This window comes from Haliotis asinina, chromosome 12 (assembly GCF_037392515.1).
Source record: "Haliotis asinina isolate JCU_RB_2024 chromosome 12, JCU_Hal_asi_v2, whole genome shotgun sequence".
Classification (NCBI taxonomy): domain Eukaryota; kingdom Metazoa; phylum Mollusca; class Gastropoda; order Lepetellida; family Haliotidae; genus Haliotis; species Haliotis asinina.
In genome coordinates this window covers 2555870-2583194 of record NC_090291.1, presented here as the reverse complement: position 1 = coordinate 2583194, position 27325 = coordinate 2555870, and the positions used below count along the sequence as shown (strand labels likewise).

At 41.1% G+C, this 27325-nt stretch overlaps 1 protein-coding gene across 1 annotated transcript; it reads right to left on the bottom strand.

Moving 5' to 3' along the window:
- Window positions 1–323: 323 nt before the first annotated feature.
- LOC137257604 (E3 ubiquitin-protein ligase MARCHF6-like) lies at window positions 324–27229 on the bottom strand. Its single transcript, XM_067794926.1, has 25 exons — window positions 27195–27229; window positions 25408–25504; window positions 22531–22604; window positions 22004–22147; window positions 21560–21632; window positions 19858–20011; window positions 18852–19014; window positions 15387–15448; window positions 15024–15056; window positions 14417–14468; window positions 14165–14223; window positions 13355–13464; window positions 12682–12796; window positions 10807–11010; window positions 10056–10106; window positions 9595–9695; window positions 9106–9289; window positions 8172–8387; window positions 6937–7006; window positions 6058–6239; window positions 5274–5408; window positions 4877–4966; window positions 4047–4179; window positions 3418–3553; window positions 324–1386 (listed from the first exon to the last, which is right to left on the bottom strand). The coding sequence occupies exons 1-25, from the start codon at window positions 27217–27219 to the stop codon at window positions 1296–1298; spliced, it is 2754 nt and encodes a 917-aa protein (XP_067651027.1). The 5' UTR covers window positions 27220–27229; the 3' UTR covers window positions 324–1295.
- Window positions 27230–27325: the final 96 nt, after the last annotated feature.

Below are 27325 nucleotides of genomic sequence, written 5' to 3'. Positions count from 1 at the left end.
TCTTTTACACTTCCATTTTCGATCAGAACATGCCGTCATTCATATCAGCATTTCAATTTTACATAATCTTTAGTGAAAGAGTGAGTAATGCATCACACATTCTAAGGCTCACACATCATTGCTATTGAGAAAACATTCAAAGTCTCACTCATGGAAACTTTCGGAAATATTTTTTTATCTATGCTGACGCATGACAGCCATGTTTGAGAACGCCATTAGTTCTGCTCACTGTCATTGGTCGGGTCACGTAGTGTGAAATCTCACAGCCAATCAGAACTATTACCTCTTGATATGTATTAAGGTTGTATTTATTTCAAGCAATGTTTTTTTCCTAAATTTGTTGGTCTTTCATTTCAAATATTTGATACTAAATTTAACCATGTAAGAATGTAAATATAAAGTTTACACTTCTTTAGTATTAAACTGCATACATAATATTAATTTTGCGTGACACGTGACACGTCAAAAATTAAAACAGCATTTTGTTTAACTGAAACTGAGAAAATTACGCAATTACGCAGTCCAGATGCAACACTGTCATATGTCCGGAAACCCCAGCTTCTGAAACTTCTACATCATTAGATTCAGCGTAGATTTGTGTGTCTGGGGTACTTGGAAGCCGTATCATGTGCTTTCAATGTCATTATATTTGTACAAGTGCAGACATGATGGAGATTTGGGAGACATCTGTAATGGAGCATAGTTTTACCAGCTCTGCTTCCGAGTTTGGTTTTATGTGATGTTCACCAACATTTCAGCAACATCACATATGGGACTCCGGAAAAGGGCTTCACGTCATGTCCATACTGTGATTTGAACCCAGTTCTTTCTCACCTTCATTTAATCACAAAACCATGCCCACAAAAGATATTTTGTAAGATTTTCACCAAATTCATGTCAACATATTTTTCAGGAAACAACTAAAATATGATTCATGTTTTAAAAGTGTTGAAACAACCCCTCTCTCTATCACACCTGCCATTTACATGACTACAGCAGCCAACAAATTGCACATAACACTGACACCTTGCTAACAGCCACAATGGCTGCCATCTCTCAGACGGTCATACCACAGGAAGCCAGAGTTCGCACAACAATTGTATGCCTTTTGGATACTCTAAAACGCCCTCTTTCTTCATATATACAGACAAAAGTGCATACTGTTTCATTATTTGGGTCCAAACTCCTGTGGTGGTGAAACTGTAGCAAGTGGATGGACAGGTTTCCATGACAACAATGAGTGACAGCAACCAATGGATATCTCCGTAACAAAGAAACTGAGCTGCATTAATCAATCATGTTGCTTCTTGTTCTGGGGAACTTGTATGTGAATGAAGCACGTTGTTCAAAGGATCATAATTTACCAATCTTTGACCAACAAGGTACCTGAAAATAAACAAGTTTGTCTTAGTGAATTATTTAGCTCAGTGTATGGAGAGGATTCACAAACATGTTACTCCTGCTGCCGCTCCTACAACTACAGCTACTGCAAACACTACTACAGCTTCATCTGCAGCTGCTAACACTACTACAGCTTCATCTGCTGCTGCTAACACTACTACAGCTTCATCTGCAGCTGCAAACACTACTACAGCTTCATCTGCAGCTGCTAACACTACTACAGCTTCATCTACCACTGCTAACACTACTACAGCTTCATCTGCTGCTGCTAACACTACTACAGCTTCATCTGCAGCTGCAAACACTACTACAGCTTCATCTACAGCTGCTAACACTACTACAGCTTCATCTACCACTGCTAACACTACTACAGCTTCATCTGCTGCTAACACTACTACAGCTTCATCTGCAGCTGCTAACACTACTACAGCTTCATCTGCTGCTGCTAACACTACTACAGCTTCATCTACAGCTGCTAACACTACAACAGCTTCATCTACCACTGCCAACACTACTACAGCTTCATCTGCTGCTGTTAACACTACTACAGCTTCATCTGCTGCTGCTAACACTACTACAGCTTCATCTGCTGCTGCTAACACTACTACAGCTTCATCTACCACTGTTAACACTACTACAGCTTCATCTGCTGCTAACACTACTACAGCTTCATCTACCACTGTTAACACTACTACAGCTTCATCTGCTGCTGCTAACACTACTACAGCTTCATCTGCTGCTGCTAACACTACTACAGCTTCATCTACCACTGCTAACACTACTACAGCTTCATCTGCAGCTGCTAACACTACTACAGCTTCATCTACCACTGTTAACACTACTACAGCTTCATCTGCTGCTGCTAACACTACTACAGCTTCATCTACAGCTGCTAACACTACTACAGCTTCATCTGCTGCTAACACTACTACAGCTTCATCTGCTGCTGCTAACACTACTACAGCTTCATCTGCAACTGCTAACACTACTACAACTTCATCTGCCACTGCTAACCCAGATCTCAAGGAGGAATAGACCACACACCTAAGACCCAATAACCAATCAAAATGCCTCTTTCAAAGAGTAGTACAAGTGATTAATACATTAAAGAGAAGCAGATGACCATGATATACAATGGTTTCCAAGATCCATGTTATTTCATCATAGGAGACAAGAGACAAAATACATAATAGAACCACTGGTGATTACAGGAAATTATCTAACATTGGTCTTCTCTGTTCTATATGAAATCATTTTAGTACAAGCTTGAGCAGTGGTTGGTAGCAAGAGGAATCTATACTAAACTATCACATTTCACAAACTAACCAATCATACCATTATTCTCAGTTTGACACACAAAGCACTCTATCCTGGGCAGTAGCTGTACCTCAGAATCAGATGCCTACACCACTTACATCAGCGATATTCTAGCTATATGACAACAGTGTGAAACATTCAAATCTGGATCAGACGATCCAGTGATTGTTTTCAGGAGAGAATATTCACGCCATCTGGGTATGGTAATAGGCAATCGACTAAGTCAAGTCTGACCAGCAGGTCCAGAGGTCATCTTTAAAACCCGTAGAGGTTGCTTGGGGCTAAACATGGGAGTGGAGTGAGTGAGGGAGTTTAGTTTTAAGTCGCACTCAGCAATATTCCAGCTATATGCCGGCAGTCTGTAAATAATCAAGTCTGGACCAGACAATCCAGTGATCAAAAACATGAGCATCGATCTGCACAAGTGGGAACCAATGACATGTCTCAACCAAGTCAGCGAGCCTGAGCACCCGATCCTGTCAGTCGACAAGCATAGTCGCCTTTTATGGCAAGCATGGGTTGCTGAAGGCCTATTCTACCCCGGGACCTTCACGGGCCAAACATGGGAGTGGACAAGCATCATCTGCCGTGATCCTTTTCTAAAAGGGGAATGATGCAAAGGAAGAGCACCTGGACAGATTGGACTTCCTGTTCTAAACATGGACCTAACAATGAGTGAGAAGCAGTGTCAGTTCTTACTTGTCATCTTTGATGTGGTTATACAGCCTCCGGAACTGTCGCAGCTGGAAGGTGAAGCCAGCCACTATCACAATAACAGTCAGGAGGAAGGGGTAGATACGTCGCATTGTCATGTTCTGTGTCTCCTCATCAACACCTGCACACACACAAACACAGTACATACTCAGTGGTTGAACATTAGTACAACTGATGTCACAATTTGGTTCCTTGGTTTTGGGTTCTATAAGCATAACAACACAATTCCTGCAAAATAGAGAGTCAGTTATTCTCAACTATAGTTGTGATACCATTGTGCCCATTCATCACCACTACTCCGGCCATATGAAGGTTGATTGTTAATAACATAATCTGGCCCAGACAATCCGGTAATGACAACATGAGTATCTATCTCCAAAACTGATCTGCCATTCATCAATGTATCTAGCAAGCCTGAGCATCCAATCTGATTATCCAGCACTTCCAATCAGCACAAGTTCATCACAGAAGCTGCAGCAGCTTATCATTAAGGGAAACCTTCAGGAAGTACTGTTGTTCAATCAGGTTAAACCAGGTAACTGCATTCCACCATGAAACAGGTACATATGACACTACCATCAGCAAGGTAATCTACAGTTGTCGGTGCTTCTCACCTAATGCTGGTACGATGCTCTTGGCGATGACATAGGGCACGGATAGCGACATGCCAAGCACACATACCACGGGGAAACACAAGGAAAACAGGATGTATTTGAGATTCATGTTCCGCAAGCCATCATTGTACACCTGAAACAGAAAACAGAGAAACTGAACCAATATAATAACAAGAAAAAGATGTTTCTTATGGCTTGTTTCTGTAAAATCATAGAGGCCAAGAACAAGGTGCAGTGAGTGTGTGAGACAGGGTGCAATGTGTGTGTTGGGCAAGGTGCATAGTGTATAGGACAAGGCGCATTTCGTGTGTGGAGCAAGGTGCAATGTGCATGTAGGACAAGGTGCAATGTATGTGTAGGACAGGGTGCAATGTGTAGAGCAAGGTGCAATGTGTGCGTAGGGTAAGGTGCAGTGTGTGCAGTACAAGGTGTCATGTGTGTGTAGCGTAAGGTGCAATGTCTGTGGGACAATGTGCAATGTGTGTGTAGGACAGGATGCAATCTGTGTGAAGGATAAGGTGCGATGTGTGTGTGTAGGACAAGGTGCAACATGAGTGTAGAGTAAGGTGGAATGTGCGTGTAGGACAAGGTGCACTGTGTGTGTAGATTGAGTGCAATGTGTATAGGTCAAGGTTCAATGTGTGTACAGTAATGTGCAATGTGTGTGCAGGACAGGGTGCAATCTGTTTGTAGATTAAAGTGCAATGTGTGTGTAGATTAAAGTGCAATATGTGTGCAGCACAAGGTGCAATGTGTGTAGTGCAAGGTGTAATGTGTTTAGTACAAGGAGCAATATGTATGTTAAGTGTAGATGGTAAATGTGGCCACACCTGCTCCATAACTCGCTTGAGCCACCACTGTGGGCCCATCATGGTCACAGCACAGATGATCTTAGCATGCAGAACTCCCAGGGCCCAGTCCTGAAACACAAACTTTGACAATATCACTGAACAAAACACTGGAATATGACAACAACTTGTATTGACAGACTGTTCTACATCAGCATTGCCACTAACAACTGCCAACATGTGACCAGCAGCAGTCACTTGGAGCACTAGAACACTCTGATCACAGTCAATTACGCTGTTCCACTACTTTGATTTTGTTTCTTTTCACTGCAAAAAAGGCTCCAGAGGGTCAAATATGATTTCATGTCAACAGATCAGTTACATCACCAAAACAAATACAACAAATAGACAAGCATTCCATCAGTCTAAGAATCCTTACCTGCCAAGGAAAGAAAACAGGTGTTTGGTCAAGCGGAACTCGTAGCGGAGCCACCACCACCAGCTCAAACAGAAGCCCAAGCAGGAGGGGTACCATCCCGATGAGGAGACCGGCAATGAGGAGACACTTCAAGGCCTGGAATACATACATCATGTACAGTCTATACATGTGGGTAGCACTGTAAGATCCTTACAGATCCTTTTAGCAACAGTAACAGTTAAAATCTCACAATAAAGGTGACAACACAAGCATCATTATCATCATTATCATGTCATCGTCGCGGTCGTCATCATCATGATCACTACAATAAGGATAATGTTGCCAATAAAGCGCCACCTTCCAAACACAAGGTGACTACAGAACCTTAAAAAATTATTATCCTGGTCATTGGAACAGGCTTGACTTGACTTTCATTCTCAGCTCCCCGAGGATCTTACAACCCAGTTTACTTGTGATGAGCTACTCAGTACACAGTCATACTGTCATTTAATTCTTGTGTTTAATTCTTAGAAAACTCACTTCACTAACTGAAAAGTCATGACTGAATATTTCTTGAAGACTCCAGGAAGTTTATGTTCATGATATATTGGTCATCACTTCAAAGGAGTATGTTGCATTATGTTATACATACCTGCAATATCAACCTGGGTAGGAAAATCTGAAAAACAACTCTAATCAATCTTTTTTTTGATGATTGCTTGTTAGTAAACCAATTTCCAACACTAGTGACCTTATGGTATATATACCATATCTGCACAGTTGAGTAGTTGACATATCTGCTCACCAACAATGCCCAGTTTTTCAGTTTGGTGAAGATGGCTGCTGACCCTTGAGGGATCCAATTGTATAGGACTGTGCTGATCCTTAGCATCAACCAACACACGTACAGACCACATGCCGCCGTGTACAGCTCGTGAATCTTGGCATCGCCCATCCATATCGACATCAACCGTCGACCTACAAATACTGGAGGACAGAAACAAGTCAAACGTTAATTTTATGCAGAACTTTTCCTAGAGTGAAATTAGTTCTGCAAGACACTCAGCAATATTTCAGCTATATGGCTGTTTTCTGTAAACAATCCAGTGATCAAGAGAATGAGCATGGATCCGCACAACTGGGATACAAACACGTGTCAACGAAGTCAGCTAGCCTCAACACACAATCCCATTAGTCACATCTTACGTCAAGTATGGGTTACTGAAGATCAATTCTAACCAACACCTTCACAGGTTACTTCCTAGAAGCTGATGGGTAACAACGTACTGGTGTACACAATTTCTTGACAACAACTAATTTGATGCAATGTTACAGTGTCATTTCAGCATTGACCTTACTCGACTTATGGTGCATCCAGACCTTCCCACTGTTGGGTGAGGGGAGCATTGTTCTGTAAGCACTTCACTATAAGCAAGACTGGCTCCACTCGTCTCAGTGAGACTGTTACAGCATGTTAGTCAGTGTGTATGGTTTTACACAGGTTTCAGCAATATATGCCAGCAATATCACTGAGCGGGGACACTAGAAATGGGCTTCACACATTGTACCTATGTGGGAATTGAATCCAGGTCTTTTGTGTAATGAGGACATTTTAACCAGTAGGCTACCCCACCCCCACCCCAACCCTGGAGATTGTAACCAGACAAGGAGCCTGTGGACCTACCTGGAAGAACAAGTGAGACAAGACTAGCACCAAACAGTGTCACACACATAAGTACTACCAGCAAGATGACCTGAAACACAACAGTCACCTCGTCAGATCTCTCAAATCAGTATACAGGAATCATATTTCTTCGGCGTGGATAATGGATTTCTATTCCTGATATACAGCTTATGATGAGGAAACATAACAATGTGTATCTCCATATCATATTACATTGTAAAAGTAAGACACATTTCAGACATTTTTTTAATCTGGGGAAACAATTATTGAAACAGTATGAACACTATGCTGGTGTGATACTGCAGCAGTCGATAAAGAGTTATCTGCCCTTACAAGGAGCATAAGGCAAAAAGTACTAGTATTCTGAAAGTCATGAAAAACAATTGGTATTTGTTGTCCTGAAACTCAGAAAACTTCTATTGAAGATGTTTTTTTCCTGCGATACAGAGGATGTTGGGATAAAAGGCTGATATTCTTGCCCACTTCGAGGTTCAGTCCCACAGCATTCCTCTTTTATGAACTTCAATGCTTAAAACCGAACCTTTGACATTTCTTGTAAACATAACCACATTGATGAAACACATTGTACATGTGTATTACCTGCACCCAGGCCCTATAAAAGCACAGGGAATTGTGACACTGAACCACATTGAGACATTTTCCGATTAAGCTATTTAAAACATATCTGCCAGTTTAATGGCTTTCCGTACAGTTTAATCAGAACATCAAAAGTAGTTCTGTTATCCATGTGATAACACCACATAATATTACTGGCAAAAACGAGGCATTATAAGCACAGGAATACTCCAATATCATTGTGATATAACAACTATAGGGTATTATTTCGAGTAAGAGATTACTTGCTGACCTTTTTTGAGACAGCATAATCAGTAACTTTATTATTTGGAATGTTCAACATGTTCAACTGTTACTAATGTAATCACCGTATTTTACTGTTCATTTTCTTTGACAGAAATGTATTGTAATAGTGCAATGAATAATGGTCACGACAAGTGTCACCACAGGATCATTTAGAATGGCAATACTATTCTCAGGAAAAAATAATTATATATGGATGTCTCTGCATGTGTGAGTTTGTTAGTTGTTTATCGCCACACTCAGCAATATACCAGCCATGAGGTGTCAGTCTGTAAATAATCAAGTGGGGATCTATCTAGTAAGCATCAATCCAGCAATATATACCTGATTGTTCACAGGTTTCCTCACTGACTCACCTTGACAGTAAAGAGCGTGGGTCTGATGTAAGGCTGGAAACCAGTTGGTCCTCCCCCTTGGAGCATGGCCTGGTGTGCTGCACCCAGACCCTCCCCTGGAACCTGCTGGGGTGGCTGGGGAGGGGCTTGGGGGGGAGCACCTGCTGCTGCAGCATTGTTCTGAGCAGGAGGGGGAGGGGGAGGTGGGACAGGGTGATCTCCATGAACAACGTCATCCTGCAACAGCAGCATAAGTCATCAGCCCATAAACTGGTTGTTCAAAGAAACAACATTCCGCTGGCATGACACATAAATAATGAAGTCTGGGCTAGACCAGAAAGGCATGACGCAATGAACCAAACTTCAGAGAATAGCAACTTGGGCCCCATTCCCCAAAACTATCATAGAGCTTAGATGAATTTAACTCCCATTCTTTAACATAGACTTAAGATTGTCGCAGCACTACGATCACATTGTGGAATGGGGCCTTGATTCATACATCTGCCTTTAGTGACCAGCATTTGTTGCTGAGCGCCTTTCCTTAGTTATTGAGGAACTCAATGTGTGAGTGTCATTTCATCCACATCAGCATTAAATAGTGAGGATTGAGTGAATGTTCTTATATCCATCACTCTGCTATATTCAAGCCATATGAAGGCCAAACGCTGTTGTTTGCTCTCATGGTTTTATTGTTTAACTCTATACTCCCTGTTACATGGTCTGTAAATAATGAGATAACAGACCAGACTATCCAGTGATTAACATCATGGGCATCTACCTATGCAACTGAGATACTATGACATGTTTCAACGAAGTCAGTAAGTGTGACCAGCCAAATGGTTAGCCAGTTCTTCCTTGATCTTCACACATATCATTCTTTTAGTCACTGATTTCGTACATACAAAGGTAATCCTAACATACCACAATAGATGAAATATGAATCTGAGCTGCTTACCCCTTCTTGAAACTGTATGTCTCCAATAAGATACGACCGTAGACTGAGGAGGTATGCCACCCCTAGCGTCCACCCTCTCACAAGACCCTTCAACCACAGTCTGGTGTGTCCTTGTTCTAGCAGGGCTGGCAACACCACCTGCAGCAGCAGCAACTCCAGGGACAGCTCGCTCACTGGAGCATCACTACAACACAACAGGTAGATGTCAGGAGCATCACTACAACACAGCAGGTAGATGTCACGGGCAACACGACACATAACCTGCCATTGACTTGGAGAGCATGTCATGGAGGGTTTGAGAAACATATGTCACACTGACATCAACCTGGTCACAGTGACTGGGAAAGCATGACATAGTCTGTCATTGAGGGCTGGAGTAACATATTTCCAGATTTCATAAATAAAAGAGTCATTAACACTACTGATATGACCAAGGATCAAGCTGACATGAACCTAGGTCACACTGACATCAGCCTGGGTCACACTGACCTGGAGAGCATGACATGATACGGCAGGAATGTTGGAAACAGCTTCCGGATGACCCTCACTGGCAGCCATAGCATCAACAGCACTGTGCTGCCAAATATAATCTGAAAACATACAAGCAAAGATAGACACAGACTACCATTTATGTGTGAATACTCTAAGTTATCGTTCTCATTTTCTCCATAATACTTACACTGAAGACATGCAGTGTGATGGTACAAAGCAGGATATCTTACAACAGGACCCTGATCTTTTCCAAGAAACTTCTTCACCTTTACTGGCTTTAAATCAGTAAATGCTATCAGCCATGCTTTATAAGACATGACATGCTTACCACACAGACTGTGTTGTCCAATCTATCCAACCTGCAGGCATGCAGTAGACTGTTGTAGTAGAAATTCTCACTAAGATAATATTTAGCATTAAGAGAAGCATTCTGACTGTATGAATGCAGGTGAACTCACCACAGACGCCACAAATCTGCGGACATGTCTGTATACAGGGAGATGAATCATCTGCAACAAAACACATTGTATTATTATCATAATCTATTTATACGGTTCCAAGTTCCAGCTGGGCACTTTGTTTTTCTCTTGATCACAGCATGTCAGTCTCAGTGGCACATCATATTATCAATCTCAACTCCCTAGGGAGTATACAACTCTTGCAGCCACAAAGGCGCACCGACTTTATGTGGCTTTTCCATCCATACAAGGTACCCATTCACAGCTGGGTGGACTGGGAAACAGTCGTAGTACTGTGTCAGAGTTAGCCGAACTAGGTGTTTGCACGTATTCATGTGTCCACCACCTGGTCACATACCAACAGATTCATGGGTTCTCTTAAGTGCACAGGGTTGATATACTGTACACTAAGGTTTGTAACAACACTGATAGTCTGCACATACAAATTGACGGCAGGGTTTTCACACCTGGTCACACGTGGGCTCAATGCCAGCTTCTCAAGCTCACTGGATTACTAACCTGCCACGTTAGACAGCTTGCCCACAAACATGCAAGAACACTATTTACAAATGTACACACTCCACATTAACTTACACACATACTGACAAACGTTCCATGGGCACTGGAAAAATATCCAATACAACAGCCACATAACTTTTATTTATTGACACAAGAAAGCCTTGACATACACACATTGTAACCCCTAAACCAAACCCCATGCCCTGTGATGAGTTTGTAAAATTTTTCTCACCTCTTGTATGGGGTTAAAGTCCGGGTCGTTGAGGTTTCGGAGGAACCAGAGCACCCCCGGCCGCAGGACTTCCCGGAGCAGCAGGATAAAGGATGCGAAGTAGAACACGTACACCATGCCTACCAACCAATGGATGAACATCGACGTTCCAGGGGCCAGGTGGAAACTCGTCTTACGATCTTTGAGCGTTGCATCAAACATTGACTGCCAGAACAGAGGAGATATTTCACAAAGGAAACCAAACTGAACCAAAAACAATGAAGATACAAGCATTATCACTAAGGTGGCATATTCCCACGCTGCATATTACCAAATCAAAATCCAAAAGACATGAAAATGAAAGTCATAGTTAAAAATGAAGTAAAATGTCAACAAAAACATTATTCTCAAAGTCTCTTTCATATCTTGCACTGTAGCTGTTCAAACACAAAAACATTTTGAAGAGTCACTTAGACCTTGACCAGTGTATGAAACTCCTAAAAATCAGTTGCCATGAACCTGAAATTTAACTGAAGGTTACCAAAATCGACTGGGCCCTGCACCTTCCCTGGATAAAGCTTGGTGTGAATATTAAGAAAATACAGTTCGGAAACAAACGGTTCTTGAGATATCTCGCTGACAATGTAAAATGCTAAAGTCCCCTTATGACCTTGAGATGACAGTCAAGGCCACCAAACCTGACTGAGACCCTTCTTTTACTGTGATAAACCTAGATACCAAAAATGAAAAGAATCTAGTCAACGGCTCTTAAGATATTCCAATCTGTATCTACCTACGTACGTACAGATGGATGGATGGACACAGTCTAATACTATATCCCCCACTTCTTGCTAAAAGCGTGGTGGAGGATAATAATCCACTGTTACATACATTTTGAACTTGTAGAACAGATGATAAAGTGGGGCAGTTTAACACTTTTGCTGGTTAGATGTAACTACAACAAGGTTCATACAAAACAGAATCCAGCAATGATCAGACCAATATTTCTTGATCTTGGATGAATCAAGAATATAGTGTATACAGACTCTAGAAGTACTGATAATGGGAAAGGGCAGGAAAGGGAGTCTGCTCATAAGTACATTATACAAACTCTAGAAGTACTGATAATGGGAAAGAGCAGGAAAGGGAGTCTGCTCATAAGTACATTATACAAACTCTAGAAGTACTGATAATGGGAAAGGGCAGGAAAGGGAGTCTGCTCATAAGTACATTATACAAACTCTAGAAGTACTGATAATGGGAAAGAGCAGGAAAGGGAGTCTGCTCATAAGTACATTATACAAACTCTAGAAGTACTGATAATGGGAAAGAGCAGGAAAGGGAGTCTGCTCATAAGTACATTATACAAACTCTAGAAGCACTGATAATGGGAAAGGGCAGGAAAGGGAGTCTGCTCATAAGTACATTATACAAACTCTAGAAGCACTGATAATGGGAAAGAGCAGGAAAGGGAGTCTGCTCATAAGTACATTATACAAACTCTAGAAGTACTGATAATGGGAAAGAGCAGGAAAGGGAGTCTGCTCATAAGTACATTATACAAACTCTAGAAGTACTGATAATGGGAAAGGGCAGGAAAGGGAGTCTGCTCATAAGTACATTATACAAACTCTAGAAGTACTGATAATGGGAAAGAGCAGGAAAGGGAGTCTGCTCATAAGTACATTATACAAACTCTAGAAGTACTGATAATGGGAAAGAGCAGGAAAGGGAGTCTGCTCATAAGTACATTATACAAACTCTAGAAGTACTGATAATGGGAAAGAGCAGGAAAGGGAGTCTGCTCATAAGTACATTATACAAAAGCTTTGTATCAATGAGATATGTTACAGAATGGTCTAAACCCTCATTCCTGAGGGTTTTGTCAAGACTCACCAGAGAGCAGATGTCCAGCCACCAGCCACAGATAAGTGGAAATACCCCTATCTCCACGACAACCAGCAACTTCACCTTCACCACCACATAACACAGGCCTAACACACGGCGGAACCTGGACACATGTAAAACAGTGTCAGAATGAGTCTACAGCCACATGTAAAACAGTGTCAGAATGAGTCTACACACACATGTGGGTTTGACTTAACATTATTTTATGCTGCACTCCAACAACTATTAACTACAAGGTCTGGAGCATCTGCAGACTGATATAATGAACACAATGCCAAATCACCGTGCCAAAATCCAAGTCCCATGCATTTGTTATTAGTTTCAAGGTTTTTATTTTGAACCTTCTCTAAATTCCTATCTAAACTGAAACAATAAGAAGACTTTACATCCTATAAAGATTTATCAACTGTACTAGATATCCCTTAATACAGTTTTAACAATTCATGACTTTGTTGACTATTGTCAAGAAACAAGCCATATATGGCCATCATGAAGAAATAAAACCAAGAAATATTTTTGATAAATCTCATTAAATTCATATCCTAGTTCTCGCTAGCAGTACACAAAGATCAGATGACATCCCATGCTGGATGAACACAATAAAGACAAATTTATGGATAACAACAACCATTGTCTTGCAGGAATGTGACGTGAAACTTACTTTTTTAGCCTGGCAACAGAACACATGACATATAGCGCCAACAAGGAGAGTGCGATCACCACATAGCCAGTTAATGTCGTCAGCAAACCTTCAAAGTGGGACGACATAATCTGGAAAAGTGATAAAGTGTGTATTTAGTGCCATGGTCAGCAAACATTGGACTGAACAGCATGCAATGGAACAACGGATACAGTCCACACACTACCTGCACAAATCCACTGACACTATTCACATTACGGAAGAGAATTACCATTGTAGTCATTGTTGGTGGAACTAAACGACTAAAAAAACTCTTAATAAAATATCAAGGGATGAAGAGGCCAACTTGTAACTAGAAGTGTAATACAGAGTTACCTCCCTTGGCTGTTCATAAACAGGAGAGATATGATTATATGTGAAGTTTTGGGATGGTAGATTTTATGGATGGCTGATCGTGCGTATCTAAGAACCTAATGATGAACACAAGTCTTTCAAGACATTTGACAATAACAAACCTTACGGATATGCCCATCCATATCTGTTAGTTGCAATGGGAGTTAGTGAGTGTGTTGGTATAACAGGGCTTTCAGCAACATTCCAGCCATATGACAGCAAGGAGCACCCAACATCATACCTATGTAGTGAAACTGGGTCTTCAGCAAGTCAAGTGGACTCTTTAACAACCACAGAGTACATTTTCCAGTCTCCCTTAGCTTAATACTAATGTATTTCACTTTCTTAGCTCTATGAGAGCTTAAAAAATCTAGACCCAGGACCCAACAGCTCCCATATGCCTGTAACCACATTTATGTCTAACTGAGGTATACTTACAGCATCCTCTGCTTTCAATCCAACCACAGTAAAATGTCCAATATGATATGGACAGAAAGCTGAAACGAAAGGACACAGTCTGACATTTGGCGTAACTTCAACAATTCTCAATCATGGGGTGTTATATGTGAGGCAGTAATATAAAGGCAACAATATCTTATCCAGTTTCATGATTACAGTATTTATGGAGTTCTGTGTAACAGCCATCAGTGTTCTTGTAGCAGTATTGATCTTCAACAAGCATGTACTCACCAAAGACAAGAATAAACAGTGTGTTGAGTGAGACTACCCAGAACACATGTTCCTGCAACAAAGACATTTTTGTTGTAAAATTGAAGAATGTACAATGTTACTCACTGTCACTCACCCACTCTCTCCCTCCCTCTCTCTCGCTCAGTCTCTCTCTCTCTCCCTCCCCCTATCGCTCCCTCTCTCGCTCACTCACCCATTCTCTCACTCACCTACTTTCTCTCTCCCTCTTTCTCTCACTCATACCATCATATAACTGAAAATTTATTTGAATTTACAAGTTGGGGAGTAATAAATGGACAAGCTTCATGGATGAACAACTTCTTTATTCAGATGATGCGATGTTTCAACACAGATTCTTGACAACGATACAAGAATCTGTGACAAAACATCGCATTATCTGAATAAAGAAGTTGTTCATCCATAACACTTATCCATACATATAAATGAAGCTTTGACACTAACCATTTTAACAGCTTTCCTCGAAATATTTTTATATCAATAATCTTTTTTCTACAAATATAACAATAGTCTCTCTAGCACACATGTGACTAGCAAGACTGAACTAACAGACTACTGCCTGATCACCTGACTAGTTTCATCCACTTACCAGGAACACTAGGGACCCATCAAGACCAAGTAACTGAAACAAAGAACTGGCAAATCACTAACCATGGATTAGCTAGGATTCTAAACTATGGCAAAAGAAGAAAGAACGGGATATTATTAAAGAGAACATTTTCTAAATTCAAAAGAATTTCAAGGCTGCAGCTAAACATCGGCTTCTGTGTCAAGTTAAATCTGAGCACCTTAAACATTTCCTTTTCTATGGACCTTTTACCAGTCAAACATAAGTCACCTTTAGAAAGACAAAACTTTAAAATGAAGAGGGAAGTTGATCATTTTCAGAAGATATAGGGCAATTATGCAGAATTATTGACCAAAGAGATGGCAAAGATGGAACCCGGCCTACCCTTTCCCATGTCAGCTCCTCAGCTGCGCGATCCCACTCGATGGGATTCCAGTTGTTGTCATCTGAAACAGTGAGTGAGTGAGTGAGTGAGTGAGTGACTGAGTGGGAGTTGGGTGAGTGAGCAAAAGAGTAAGTGATTGAGGGAAAGTATGAGAGGGTGAAACAATTGAGCAATACAATATTCTATGAGACCCACAATATAATGCAGAACTTACTAGCTAAGTAATAGGAATAATGTGAATAATGACAGATTTAAAACTCTAAACATACTTTTAAACTTTTACTGAAATCTAAATATTTCAGATATTTACATACTTACCTTACCATAGGTATTATACATATTACCTCAAGCTCCGCATAAAAGACATCATACAGTCGTTGATTCACCATTCTCTGGAATGGCTACCTTATGTATCAACGAATGTACAGGAATGTGAGTGACATGATCTCCTCTATCCCAAAAATGCACTTTCAATGAACAGGTCCAAAGAGCCCAGAGAGGGGAGGAGCATCCAGTGCTGGCATGGAGTTACAGCTCATTGATAAAGTAAGTATTTAAATATCTAAAATATTTAGATTTTAATAAAATTTTAACTTAGCTTACCATACCTCTAATGCGTATGGATTCAACAGTTGGACGGCAGTGTTGGGCTCCAGATGACCAACAACAAGACCACATGCCAAAGGGAATTCGACTAAGTGAAACGGCGGATTGTCACAGGTAACACTTGGAACAAGAGACAGATAGTAACCCATGGAAACCCAATGGAAAACAAACACGCCCCACTTATGAATTATCCTTAAGACCAGAAGGTAAGGAGAAGTAGTTACCTAATAGGTGGAAGGTCGGGTGAGATGCTGGGCAACCACCAAGGGACCAAAAGATTGAAGACCCTCCACCTCCTCAACCACTGGATCCCACGGATAGTGACTGGTGAAGACCGTAGAGGATTTCGACAGACACCTCCCCATGATAGCCGGAACAGTTCAATTCTTGTGGAGAGCCATGGTCAGGCGTTGGCCCTAATCTTGTGAGGATTACTGGCTGAAGGATGAGGAAGATCTTGTGCATTGTAAGTGGCTAAGGTAAGCGGTCGTATTGCCAAAGTGATATAGTATGGAAAACGTGAGGAATAATCTCTTTTGAGACTTCCTCATGGGTGGTAACTTGGCAATATACATCCTAAGAGCCTGCACAGGACAAAGCAGTGGTTCCTCATCATTGTAAGATGGAAGACAATGGAGAGATAGAGACCAGCAGTTGACTCTTCGCCACGAAATCCCCAAGAAGTCCCAAGTTAAAAAGACTACGCCGGGACTGCTCAAAATGCACCCTGGTGACATCCAATGCATGGATTTTGGTAACTCTAGCCACCGTGGCCAGTGTCAGGAGAAAAGTTATCTTTCTGGAAACATTCTCAAAAGAAGCAGTGTCCAAAGGTTCATAAAGAAGATCCTGCATATGCTCAAGGACAATGTTAAGGTCCCAAGCAGGAGGATGAAACTTGACCTTCTGATACTCCAGCTTGAATGCTTTGAGCACTGCTGTAAGCTCTGACATCTTTGATATCTGCTTCTCGCACTTGACTGCCAAAATTGAGTTAAGAGCTGACAAATAAGTCCCTACAGTGCTGCCCTTGAGATGCCGGGACTACATAAGGAAAAGGAGGAACTCTGCGATGAACTGAGGAGAAGCTGACATTGGGTCCTTGGACTTCAGTGTACAAAACTTCTCAAAAGACATCCACTTATCGTCATAGAGTGATCTTGTGGAAACTTGATGACCCGCAGACCTATATCTACCAGGCAAAAAGACCTGGGTTAGCCAGATTGACATCTTCAAGATCAACATGAGCACTCAACCTACAGGTGCCAGGAATGCTCCTCCAATAATTACCACTGTAAATCTTCTTCATGAGTGACCGTAGAGGTAGGTGCCTACCTATGGATTCTGTATTCTGCAAACAGAGGCAGAGGCATCGGCATTGGCGATGGTCTAAGCAGCTGCTAAATAGCGTCAGAGTGGGGATCCAGAGGCGTCTGCAATGGCAGCATAGTAAATGAAGCAGAAGTCGGCACGGGCATCAGCGTTGGAACAGCCCTGTGTTGAGAAACCACTACTGAAAGCAAGAGGAGCGTCCAGAGTAACTTCTGTGCCTCCGGATGAAAAAATATATCTGAGTGAGATACATGGACGAAGGCATCCGAGGAGGTTCAGGTGGCATAGGGGTAGAACCTTGACTAGACGACTGAGCTGTCAATAGAGAGGAGCGATTGTCCAGTGTCCGAGGCAGAGATTTGCAGATTTTTGCACTTTGCAGATACAACAGAAATGTGGTATCATACATAACACACAGAAAACGTCAAATGTAAATAATACATAAACACCAATAGAATAAAAAAAACTACAGAAAAAATGGAAAACACCCTGCAGAAGAAATGGGCACGCTCAAGCAGGAAAAACAGTTGAGAGTAAACACCCAAAATGGTTGCCCTCATTGTACTGAGAAGAGCGTGAAAACCAACATGAACAAGAGTATAAAACAGCAAACACACAAGCAAGCAAGGACATTATGTCGAAAAAGACATAAGAGACTACAAGCACCACATAAGCCAAGCGAAGCGATACTAACAACGCTGGGAATACACACAACCTCCCCAACCCCACAAGGTGAGAAACATGAGGTAGCCAGGTTGGTGACGTAAATATATTTTCTTCTAGCAAAACAATAAACATCTGACTCACAAGATGCTTCAAGTAAAAGTGAATTTTTGGGATACAAAACGATTGCGTGGGACGGGAGATCACATCACTTCTATTCCTGTATATTCACTGATACATGAGGTAGCTATTCCAGAGAAAGGCGAATCAACGGCTGCCTGATCTCTTAGGAAGACGTGCTTGCCATAAAAGGCGACTATGCTTGTCGTAAGAGGCAACTAACGGGATCTGGTGCTCAGGCTCGCTGACTTGGTTAACACATGTCATCGGTTCCCAATTGCGCAGATCGATGCTCATGCTGTTGATCACTGGATTGTCTGGTCCAGACTCGATTATTTACAGACCGCCGCCATATGGCTGGAATATTGCTGAGTGTGGCATAAAAACTAAACCACTCACTCACTCACTCTCTTAGGCAGAGCCTGAGGTAATAGGCATAAAACCTATGGTAGGGTAAGCTAAAGATTACTGAAAGTTCAAAGTTTGTGAATATTCAATATGTTGAATCATATTCACTTCTAAAATATAAATACTACATCAGGATAATTTGCAGCATATCCATAATATCATAACGTATCATACTATCGACTGACCTCATCATACCTTTTTTATCCAGACTCGTGAAAGGATGATATACCCAGATCAACTGATGAATAATACTCTAAAGTTAATTCTGGAGGTAAGAAAGAAACAACTAACTCCCATCCTCTTCTGTAACTACATCACCCTCGACAACTACTCACCCTGAGCAACATTGTTGGCGTTCATCTCTCCCTCCCCTTCATCGCCCCTGTCATCATCACCCCCAAGGTTCCCAGGGTTACCATCATTCTGATTGACTCCACCTCGGTTGCCACCAGCAAACCCACCAATCAGATTATTCATGGCACCCCCATCAAGGAAGTTCTGAAACATGTCATAATGTCACATCTTCAGGTGAACCTCTGTTACAAGAAACTGTTAAACATACTTAATATTGAAAATACCACACTTATTATCCACAGTAACCACCTCTGTTTCTACCTGCCTGCCACACCCCTGTATCCAACCACCCAATGCCCCACCCCACCTGCCATACCCAAGTATCAACCTACCCTCTGTCCCCATCTGCTTGACACACCCCAGTATCCACCTACCCACTGTCCTCACCTACCTGCCACACCTCAGTATCCACCTGCCCTCTGTCCCCACCTACCTGTCATAACCCAGTATCTACCTACCCAGTATCCTCATGTAACTGTCACATCCCCGTATCCACCTACCCACTGTCCTCCCCCAACTGGCTACCACACCCCAGTATCCACCTACCCTCTGTCCCCTTGCCTGGCTGCCACACCCAGCATCCACCTACCTTCTGTCCCCCAGGCTGGCTGCCACACCCCAGTATCTACCTACCCTCTCTCCTCCCCCAGGTTGATTGTCACACCCCAGTATCCATCTATCCTGTCCCCACCTGACTGACACACCCCAGTATCCACCTACTGTCTGTCCTCCCCCAGGTTGATTGTCACACACCAGTATCCACCTACCCTCTGTCCCCACCTGACTGTCACACCCCAGTATCCACCTACCCTCTGTCCTCCCCCAGGTTGATTGTCACACCCCAGTATCCATCTATCCTCTGTCCCCACCTGACTGACACACCCCTGTATCCACCTTCCCTCTGTCCTCCCCCAGGTTGACTGTCATACCCCAGTATCCATCTACCCTCTGTCCCCACCTGACTGTCACACCCCTGTATCCACCTACCCTCTGTCCTCCCCCAGGTTGATTGTCCTGCTCCAGCCAGTCTGGCCCTCCCCCATGAAGGATCTGTTCACGGAGCCACACCAAGCTGATGAACGCACACAATGTACAGGTCACTACAAAACAGCCCTGGAAGCAATCTGATGCCAGGTTCTCTCTGAAACACACAACCCCACAGTATAGAAAGTCAATGAATAATGAGGCCACATTTTCACTACAGACCACTAACAGACAATCACTGCATCGACCAGCATACACATATACAAACAGTACTAAAAGTAATTTGCTCTGTTCGTAGATATCATGTATCTTAAATGTTGGTCTGTGTATTTCTAGCTATACTGGTGCTAGTCAATGCAGTTGGAATTGAGAGGCATGTTTCGTATTAAAAAGCATGGGCTGCTTAAGAGCAATATCAGTACAATCCTTCATGGTGCTCATAATGATATGAAAGTGTTGGAGTCTTGCAGAGCAAATGCATTACTGGACTGGTGAGAGAGACCTGTGGTAAGTAGTACTAGTGAGTGCGACCTGTAGAACTGGTGAGTGAGATCTGCAGTACTGGTAAGTGAAACCTGTAGAACTGATAAGTAAGAACTGTAGTATTGGTGAGTGAGATCTATAGTACTGTTAAGTGTGACCTGTAGTGCTGGCGTGTGAGATGTGTAGTACTAGTGAGATCTGTAGTTTTGGTGAGTGAGATCTGTAGTACTGGTAAATGTGAGCTGTAGTACTTGTGAGTGAGACACATATTACTGAGAGATCTGTAGTACTGGTGAGATCTGTAGTACTGATAAATGTGACCTGTAGTACTTGTGAGTGAGATATGTAGATCTGGTGAGTGATATCTGTAGTACTGGTGAGTGAAATCTGTAGGACTGGTGAGTGAGATCTGTAGTAGTGGTAGTACTGGTGAGATCTGTAGTACTGGTGAGTGAGATCTGTAGTAGTGGTAGCACTGGTGAGTGAGATCTGTAGTACTGGTGAGTTAGGCCTGTAGTACTGGTGAGTGAGACTTGTAGTACTAGTGATGTGTAGTGCTGGTGAGTAAGATGTGTTGTACTGGTGAGTGAAATGTGTTGTACTGGTGTGTGAGATCTGTAGTAGTGGTAGCACTGGTGAAGGAGATCTGTAGTACTGGTGAGTGAGATTTGTAGTACTGGTGAGTGAGATCTGTAATACTGGTGAGTTATGGCCTATAGTACTGGTCAGTGAGATCTGTAGTACTGGTGAGTTAGGCCTGCAGTACTGGTGACTGAGATGTGTTGTACTGGTGAGTGAAATGTGTTGCACAGGTAAGTGAGATTTGCAGTAATGGCAGTACTGGTGAGTGAGATCTGTAGTACTGGTGAGTGAGATGTGTTGTACTGGTGAGTGATGTGTTGTATTGGTGAGTGAAATATGTTGTACTGGTAAGTGAGATCTGTAGTAGTGGTAGTACTGGTGAGTGAGATCTGTAGTACTGGTGAATGAGATCTGTAGTACTGGTGAGTGAGATGTGTTGTACTGGTGAGTGAGATCTGTAGTACTGGTGAGTGAGATCTGTAGTAGTGGTGAGTGAGATGTGTTGTACTGGTGAGTGAGATCTGTAGTACTGGTGAGTTAGGCCTGTGGCAGTGGTAGTACTGGTGAGATCTATAGTTCTGGTTAGTCAGACCTCTAGTACTGCAGAGTGAGACATGTAGCACTGGAGAGTGAGACTTACGTTGACAGCATGTCAAGAGGAAGCGTTAACAAGGAGCTCACGGACCCTGTGAAGAGGCAGCGATAGATACGACCTGCAAAAACAACCACACCATGCTTCAGTACATGATAATGCTATTTAAACAAGGAAATAGATATAATTCAAACACCTTTCAAGTCTAGAAACAATCAATGTTTTAGCAACACTCACAAGGGAACCCAGAGTTTAATGCTAGAACTGTATGTTAGATGTATAGCGATCTCAGATGCTATCAAAGCTATTAGATAATTGTGCAATGTCATGTATCATGTATATTTACTAAGTCTTTGCATTTTCTGTGACCTTCAGCATCTGGACATTACCATGACGTCTCATTGTACCTATATTTTAATTTAATCCAGTAAACTCGGGTGGGCAACAAAGAATGAGAAAAATGTTTATGTTCACAGAACTAGTGTAACTTACATGCTGTGAGCGGCACGACTCCCAGCCAGGCAAAGGCCACCAGGGTGTAATGGAACCAGTATCGGACAGCTCGCGCAATGCTCTTCAACAGACCGCTCACAATGTCTTTGATAGGAAGCCGCTTCGGCATGTCCGGCGAGTAAACTGGAGAAAGGAGATAACAGATAACAACAATATATTTCACAAAATTCTGTACACTTCGTTCTTGGTCGTCTGTGAATCCATATTTCCCCTATGCTAATTTCCACCCCCAAAACAAGGTCCACACTGGTTCCACCAAAAGGACACATCCAAACATATATCTTGATGCTATATGCACGCAAACTTCAAAGTAACAGGATAATCATGATAACACATGTATTACATAGTACACATTACATATAGTCAAGATACATAACACATGATGATAACTATGGAATCAACATGATCAAGATATATCTAATCACATTACACATCAACACTTATATGCACCATTTACTATATTCTTTACTAATTTCAATAAAACAGAAAAGTCAACATTTACTTACTTGGTGTGAATGCAAATTTGTGTTTGCATAACTCACAGTATTCTTTGCGACTGTATTTCAACCACTGAACAAGACTGAAAGAGCAAAACATGGGACTTATTACCAGTACACAATAACGTAAACACAGCAGAATATGTGGACACATGAAGCTGAAAAACAGATTTTCTACCTTTTTAACTCCATGTTTCTAGTAGACATCTATGTAGAAATATACAGAGGGTTCTTTCATGATGAAAATGACAAAGTGCATTTAATAATGTACTTCAGACCTTTCAATTTAATCAATGTTTATACACTCATGCAAACAAAAATGGGAACACATGAAAGTACAAGTGTTCATTTATTCGTTTCCAGAATTTCACCCACAGTGCAATACAAAGTTTGTAAAGAAACCTGGAATTCAGTGGAAAAGAGTGAAGGAACAATTGTGCTTACAGGTGTTTCTCGCACATGGAATGGGTCATGATATGTCAGAGTCCTGAGATCTACATCCAACAGGGGTTCAAAAATACCATCGTCCCATGCCTGAACAAGTTGGTTTTAATGTCCGGCTATCAAATAATGGTATCTTACTTCTCAGTGGGCTACTTGATAATTTCCACTTATGTTTTAAACTGCACATAGACTTGGATTTCATTTCACATCCGCTCAAAATGTAGCTATTAAATTCTGCAGTGATAGAGCAGAGTTATCTTTCTTTCTTAAAGTCATTTGCCCTGTGGCAAGGGCATTTAAAATAAAATTTTTACCACTGATCCAAACAATGAAATGACATTCATTTAAAGGGGCACTGATGCTGAGCGAATAATGTTTCTCGCCAATGGTCTAATTACGAAACCAAACTGTAAATTGGTCAGCGCCCACTCCCTCGACCGTGACAGACAATGGAACTGGGCTCCTGTCATATTAGCAGAATTTCATTACCTAAACAGTCAGGAGGCCGGATGCCCATCATATGCCATTATTTGAAAATATCCATGCTATTCTTTGTCTGATCGTAACAAAATATTCCAGCAGTGTAGGTTTTTTCGGATGCTTGGATGGTATAGTTACTGATCCAGTTTGAACCTATTTCTGTGTTTCTAAACTCGATATTTAATCATGTTGCGTGAAAATATGATGTCTACAGGCACGTAGCAAGCCATTTGTTTCAGCCCGAAAGAATGCAAAGGTTTATATTTAGGTAGTTTTGAGTGTTGGTTCAGCTGTGATAGCAAATACCATACGTAAATTTCGGTAGCTATGGTAGCTACAATGGTTTATTATTTATGATAATAAAAACACACAGTTGATTTATTTGAATTCGTAAACAAAAAACGATGATTTTGCCTTTGGTAGAGAAATCTGAAAATTTTCTTACGTTAAAAAACCCCTTATTACACCTATTTACCCAAGTACACAGCAAATGCCTGTATGTATTCCTTAAGTAACGAAATTCCGTTGGTATCCTCAAAACAGTTTCGGCCCATAAGTGTTTTCAGGCTGTATGCGACACAGAGATTACATCTTTCTTGCTGTAACTCGCGTTTTATGGTGTAAACCTACACGTGTTATTTGTCATCATTCTCTGGATGGTCAATTAATGAATTTATAACAGGTATAATTAGTAGCAACACCACTTCGGTTACTCAACAAAGGTTCCCATTTTGCATTTCTCCTGTCTGGAGTAAAAATACAGCATTATAAATTAAGGTCTGTAATGGCAAATGTATTGTATGTTTTGTAATATGTGCATGTAAGTGATGCAAGAGGGTTTATCAGCTGAGTTACAAAAAACAAACACCGATCAAAAGATTAACCTATAACACACTGATTGATTACTTACTTTTATCTCCTAGCGGATTTGTCAAAAGGCAGTGTGTGTAGATGACTACGCCCTGTCGTAAAGTGCGAGTGTAAAAACAACATCCTCCCTTCAAAGAATTAACCACCCTTGCATTGATTGATTGATTGCTCATTATTGGTTACTTAAATTACTTAGAATAGCGGACATCATACAATCAGTTGCCAGGTGTGCTAACTTGGGTGACCAATGAGAGGTTTATCAGGTTTTCACCAACGAAAAACGTGAAACGATGTGTTACTTTTTCGCAAATTAGACAGTTGTAAGACACGCGACACAGAGCAGGATTATTTACCAGCTGCAGATGAATGGAATACGATTTCTTTTACGTGGATATTGATGGATACATTCCTGAACAAGGTAATAGCCTGACATTGTTGCTATAAAATTTACATTCATTATTTGCATTTTGTTTTAATTTATTTGTTGTAGCATTCAGCAGAATCTATATGACAGAAACCACACACTAGATCGCGCATGTGTGTGAAATAGGATCCACATTGGCAATCTATACAATGTATAAATGTTGCTGTTATGTTAGAAATTTATTATGAGTATAAGCAGACCGTGTGTTCTTTTATTCATTTTCAAAATCACACAAATATGACAATAAACTAATTAGGGTTATGAGACAAAATATAGAGATGTACATTGGCTTCACTATTTTTCCGTCCTAATAATTTTTTTACCATTTCTACCACTGGCAGATGATTAACCTTCAAAGTGTTTCATTTGTTTTCATAATACATTTCTAATGAAGTAAAAATGACTTCACCTCAGTTGATCTGTCTATAATTAAACTATCAATTGCGGATACGGACTGCGCAGAAGAGGTCACGAAACCAGTCACAAATTCTGGGACATCATCCGGGTACTCACGGGAGAAAAACAATAACAAATGTTTACACCAGTCCACGGAAATTGCTCCGCATCAGTGCCCCTTTAAATACTTCCTTACATTTACACAAAATATGATCACAGCCTGTGAATATAGTTATATAAAATGCTTTAAAAAAATAGCAAAGCACACGCACCAGTCTTGATGGATGAACTTGATACTGCCCATACACACACATGGATGATAGAGAGGTTTGTCGGGGGTCCCTTCACAGCGACAGACCCGACATATATCTGAAAATAAAATAACACCAAGTTGGAGAAATTGGAATTAGTAAATCAGTTATTACATAGTAACTTGCCATGTGTATAGAGTATTCAAGCACATTAGTCAAAATAAGTTATGGCTAAGAATACTGAATGGATAGCACAGTCTAGACTCATGACACTACAGGGGTCTGATGAGGATTGATGTATGTCTATGCATTGCATTACACCAGGCTGGAGAATACACAGACTAAACACCCAAAAGAAATCATCTATACTCCATGTGGAAATTACTGAAGACTGAAAAAGGGTACCTGGTGCCCTATTTTCTCATTATGCTCTTCTAATAACATACCGGCTTACTAATTTTATAAACAGAATGTACACAAGGAATGGTGAATGAGGTTAATTTACGCAGCACTCATCAATATTCCAGCTGTATAGTGTCAATAATCGAGTCTGAACATAGGCCAGGCAATCCACTGATCAACAAAGTGAACATCGATCTACGTTAAGTAATGGCAATACATTTTGTCTAAAAAACCCTGATACCCGTGGGGTAAGGCATGTCAGAAGCAAACTATCATGATCTTGTTTTCATGCTATGACAAAACACATGAAATGAAAGCATTTGGCCTGAACTCTGTCAGTATTGACCATTTGTGTGCTCAAACCCTTGCATCATGCATGCACTCAACAATAAAGGACGGCCATTATCAATTTTCAGACAAACTTGTATTGCTATTATAATTTCACTATATGTAGGAACAACTGGCATCCAGTCAAATGCTACTCAGGACACATCCACACCCAAGATAAGTCCCAGTCACACGGGAAACAATAATCAACCCTACATCTCAAAAGAAAAGAATCTTGTGTTGAAACATAATTTCTCTATCAACAAGTTTCTCAGAATGAAATCTTATTTCACATACTGATAAAAGCAATGGCAACTGGATTTCAACATTTCACAATTTGAGTAGAAGACAATTACACATTTCCCTGTCATACAGTTATCACATGTCTGTTATCATGTCAGCAAACCTTACACAGAAGTGCTGCTATGTCTCACTTGCATATTGTGGAATTGAAGTATATCCCTTCATGAACTTAATTATGTCACTAGAATCTAATATTCATCACAGAATGTTATTTCTTGAATTTGGGTATTATTGATCAAAGTGAGGTACTGTATCCAAGCCAGGTAGGATAACTGAACACACATTTGATCACATACTTCATTAACATTATAATATAAAAGTCTTCGCAGATTGGGCCTCATAACAACAACTGCATCAATACAACTGGTAACATTTCTGGGACCATATACAAATATGCCCGAACCACTTGAATCCATTACTGACAGGAACTGATTAGAACAAATAGTGGCATTAATGATGTTGTGTTACTCTGAATTTTACGAATATAACATTGTCCCCGCATTTTAACTGTAAGAAATAACGACAAATACAGCCTTTTTCAATCGAAAAGACTGCTACGTGCTGCTTTTGCAGACATTTTGTCACCAAACAAACATAAACTTTCCGCTTCGCACCATCATCAGGTAAACAAATATGTGTTGGAAAACAATGGATCGTGTATAAGTAGCTGGCACATACAGATGAAAAGCAGATGTTATTACATCCTGATATTTCATACACCTTCATCAAACTATCCAGATTGTAAGTTAAATAGCGAAAATAGTGGCAGGCTTTACCTGGCTGTCCCTCTTGGTCATCCATATTGGAGGGAATGTCGTTACGCCGTCACCCAAGGAGAGATACAGAAAGTATCATACTGATTATTGGAGCATATGTTATCTTTATACATGATAATTAGGATAGAAAC

What these genes read in the sequence shown, in the direction of transcription:
- LOC137257604 (XM_067794926.1), bottom strand. Translation starts at nt 27,219, where the DNA reads ATGGATGACCAAGAGGGACAGCCAG. An exon ending in AGTCGTGCCGCTCACAGCAT is followed by an intron (nt 21,633 to 22,003) that starts GTAAGTTACACT and finishes TTGTTTTTGCAG; the next exon opens with GTCGTATCTATCGCTGCCTC. An exon ending in CTGTTTTCTTTCCTTGGCAG is followed by an intron (nt 4,967 to 5,273) that starts GTAAGGATTCTT and finishes TTTGTGTTTCAG; the next exon opens with GACTGGGCCCTGGGAGTTCT.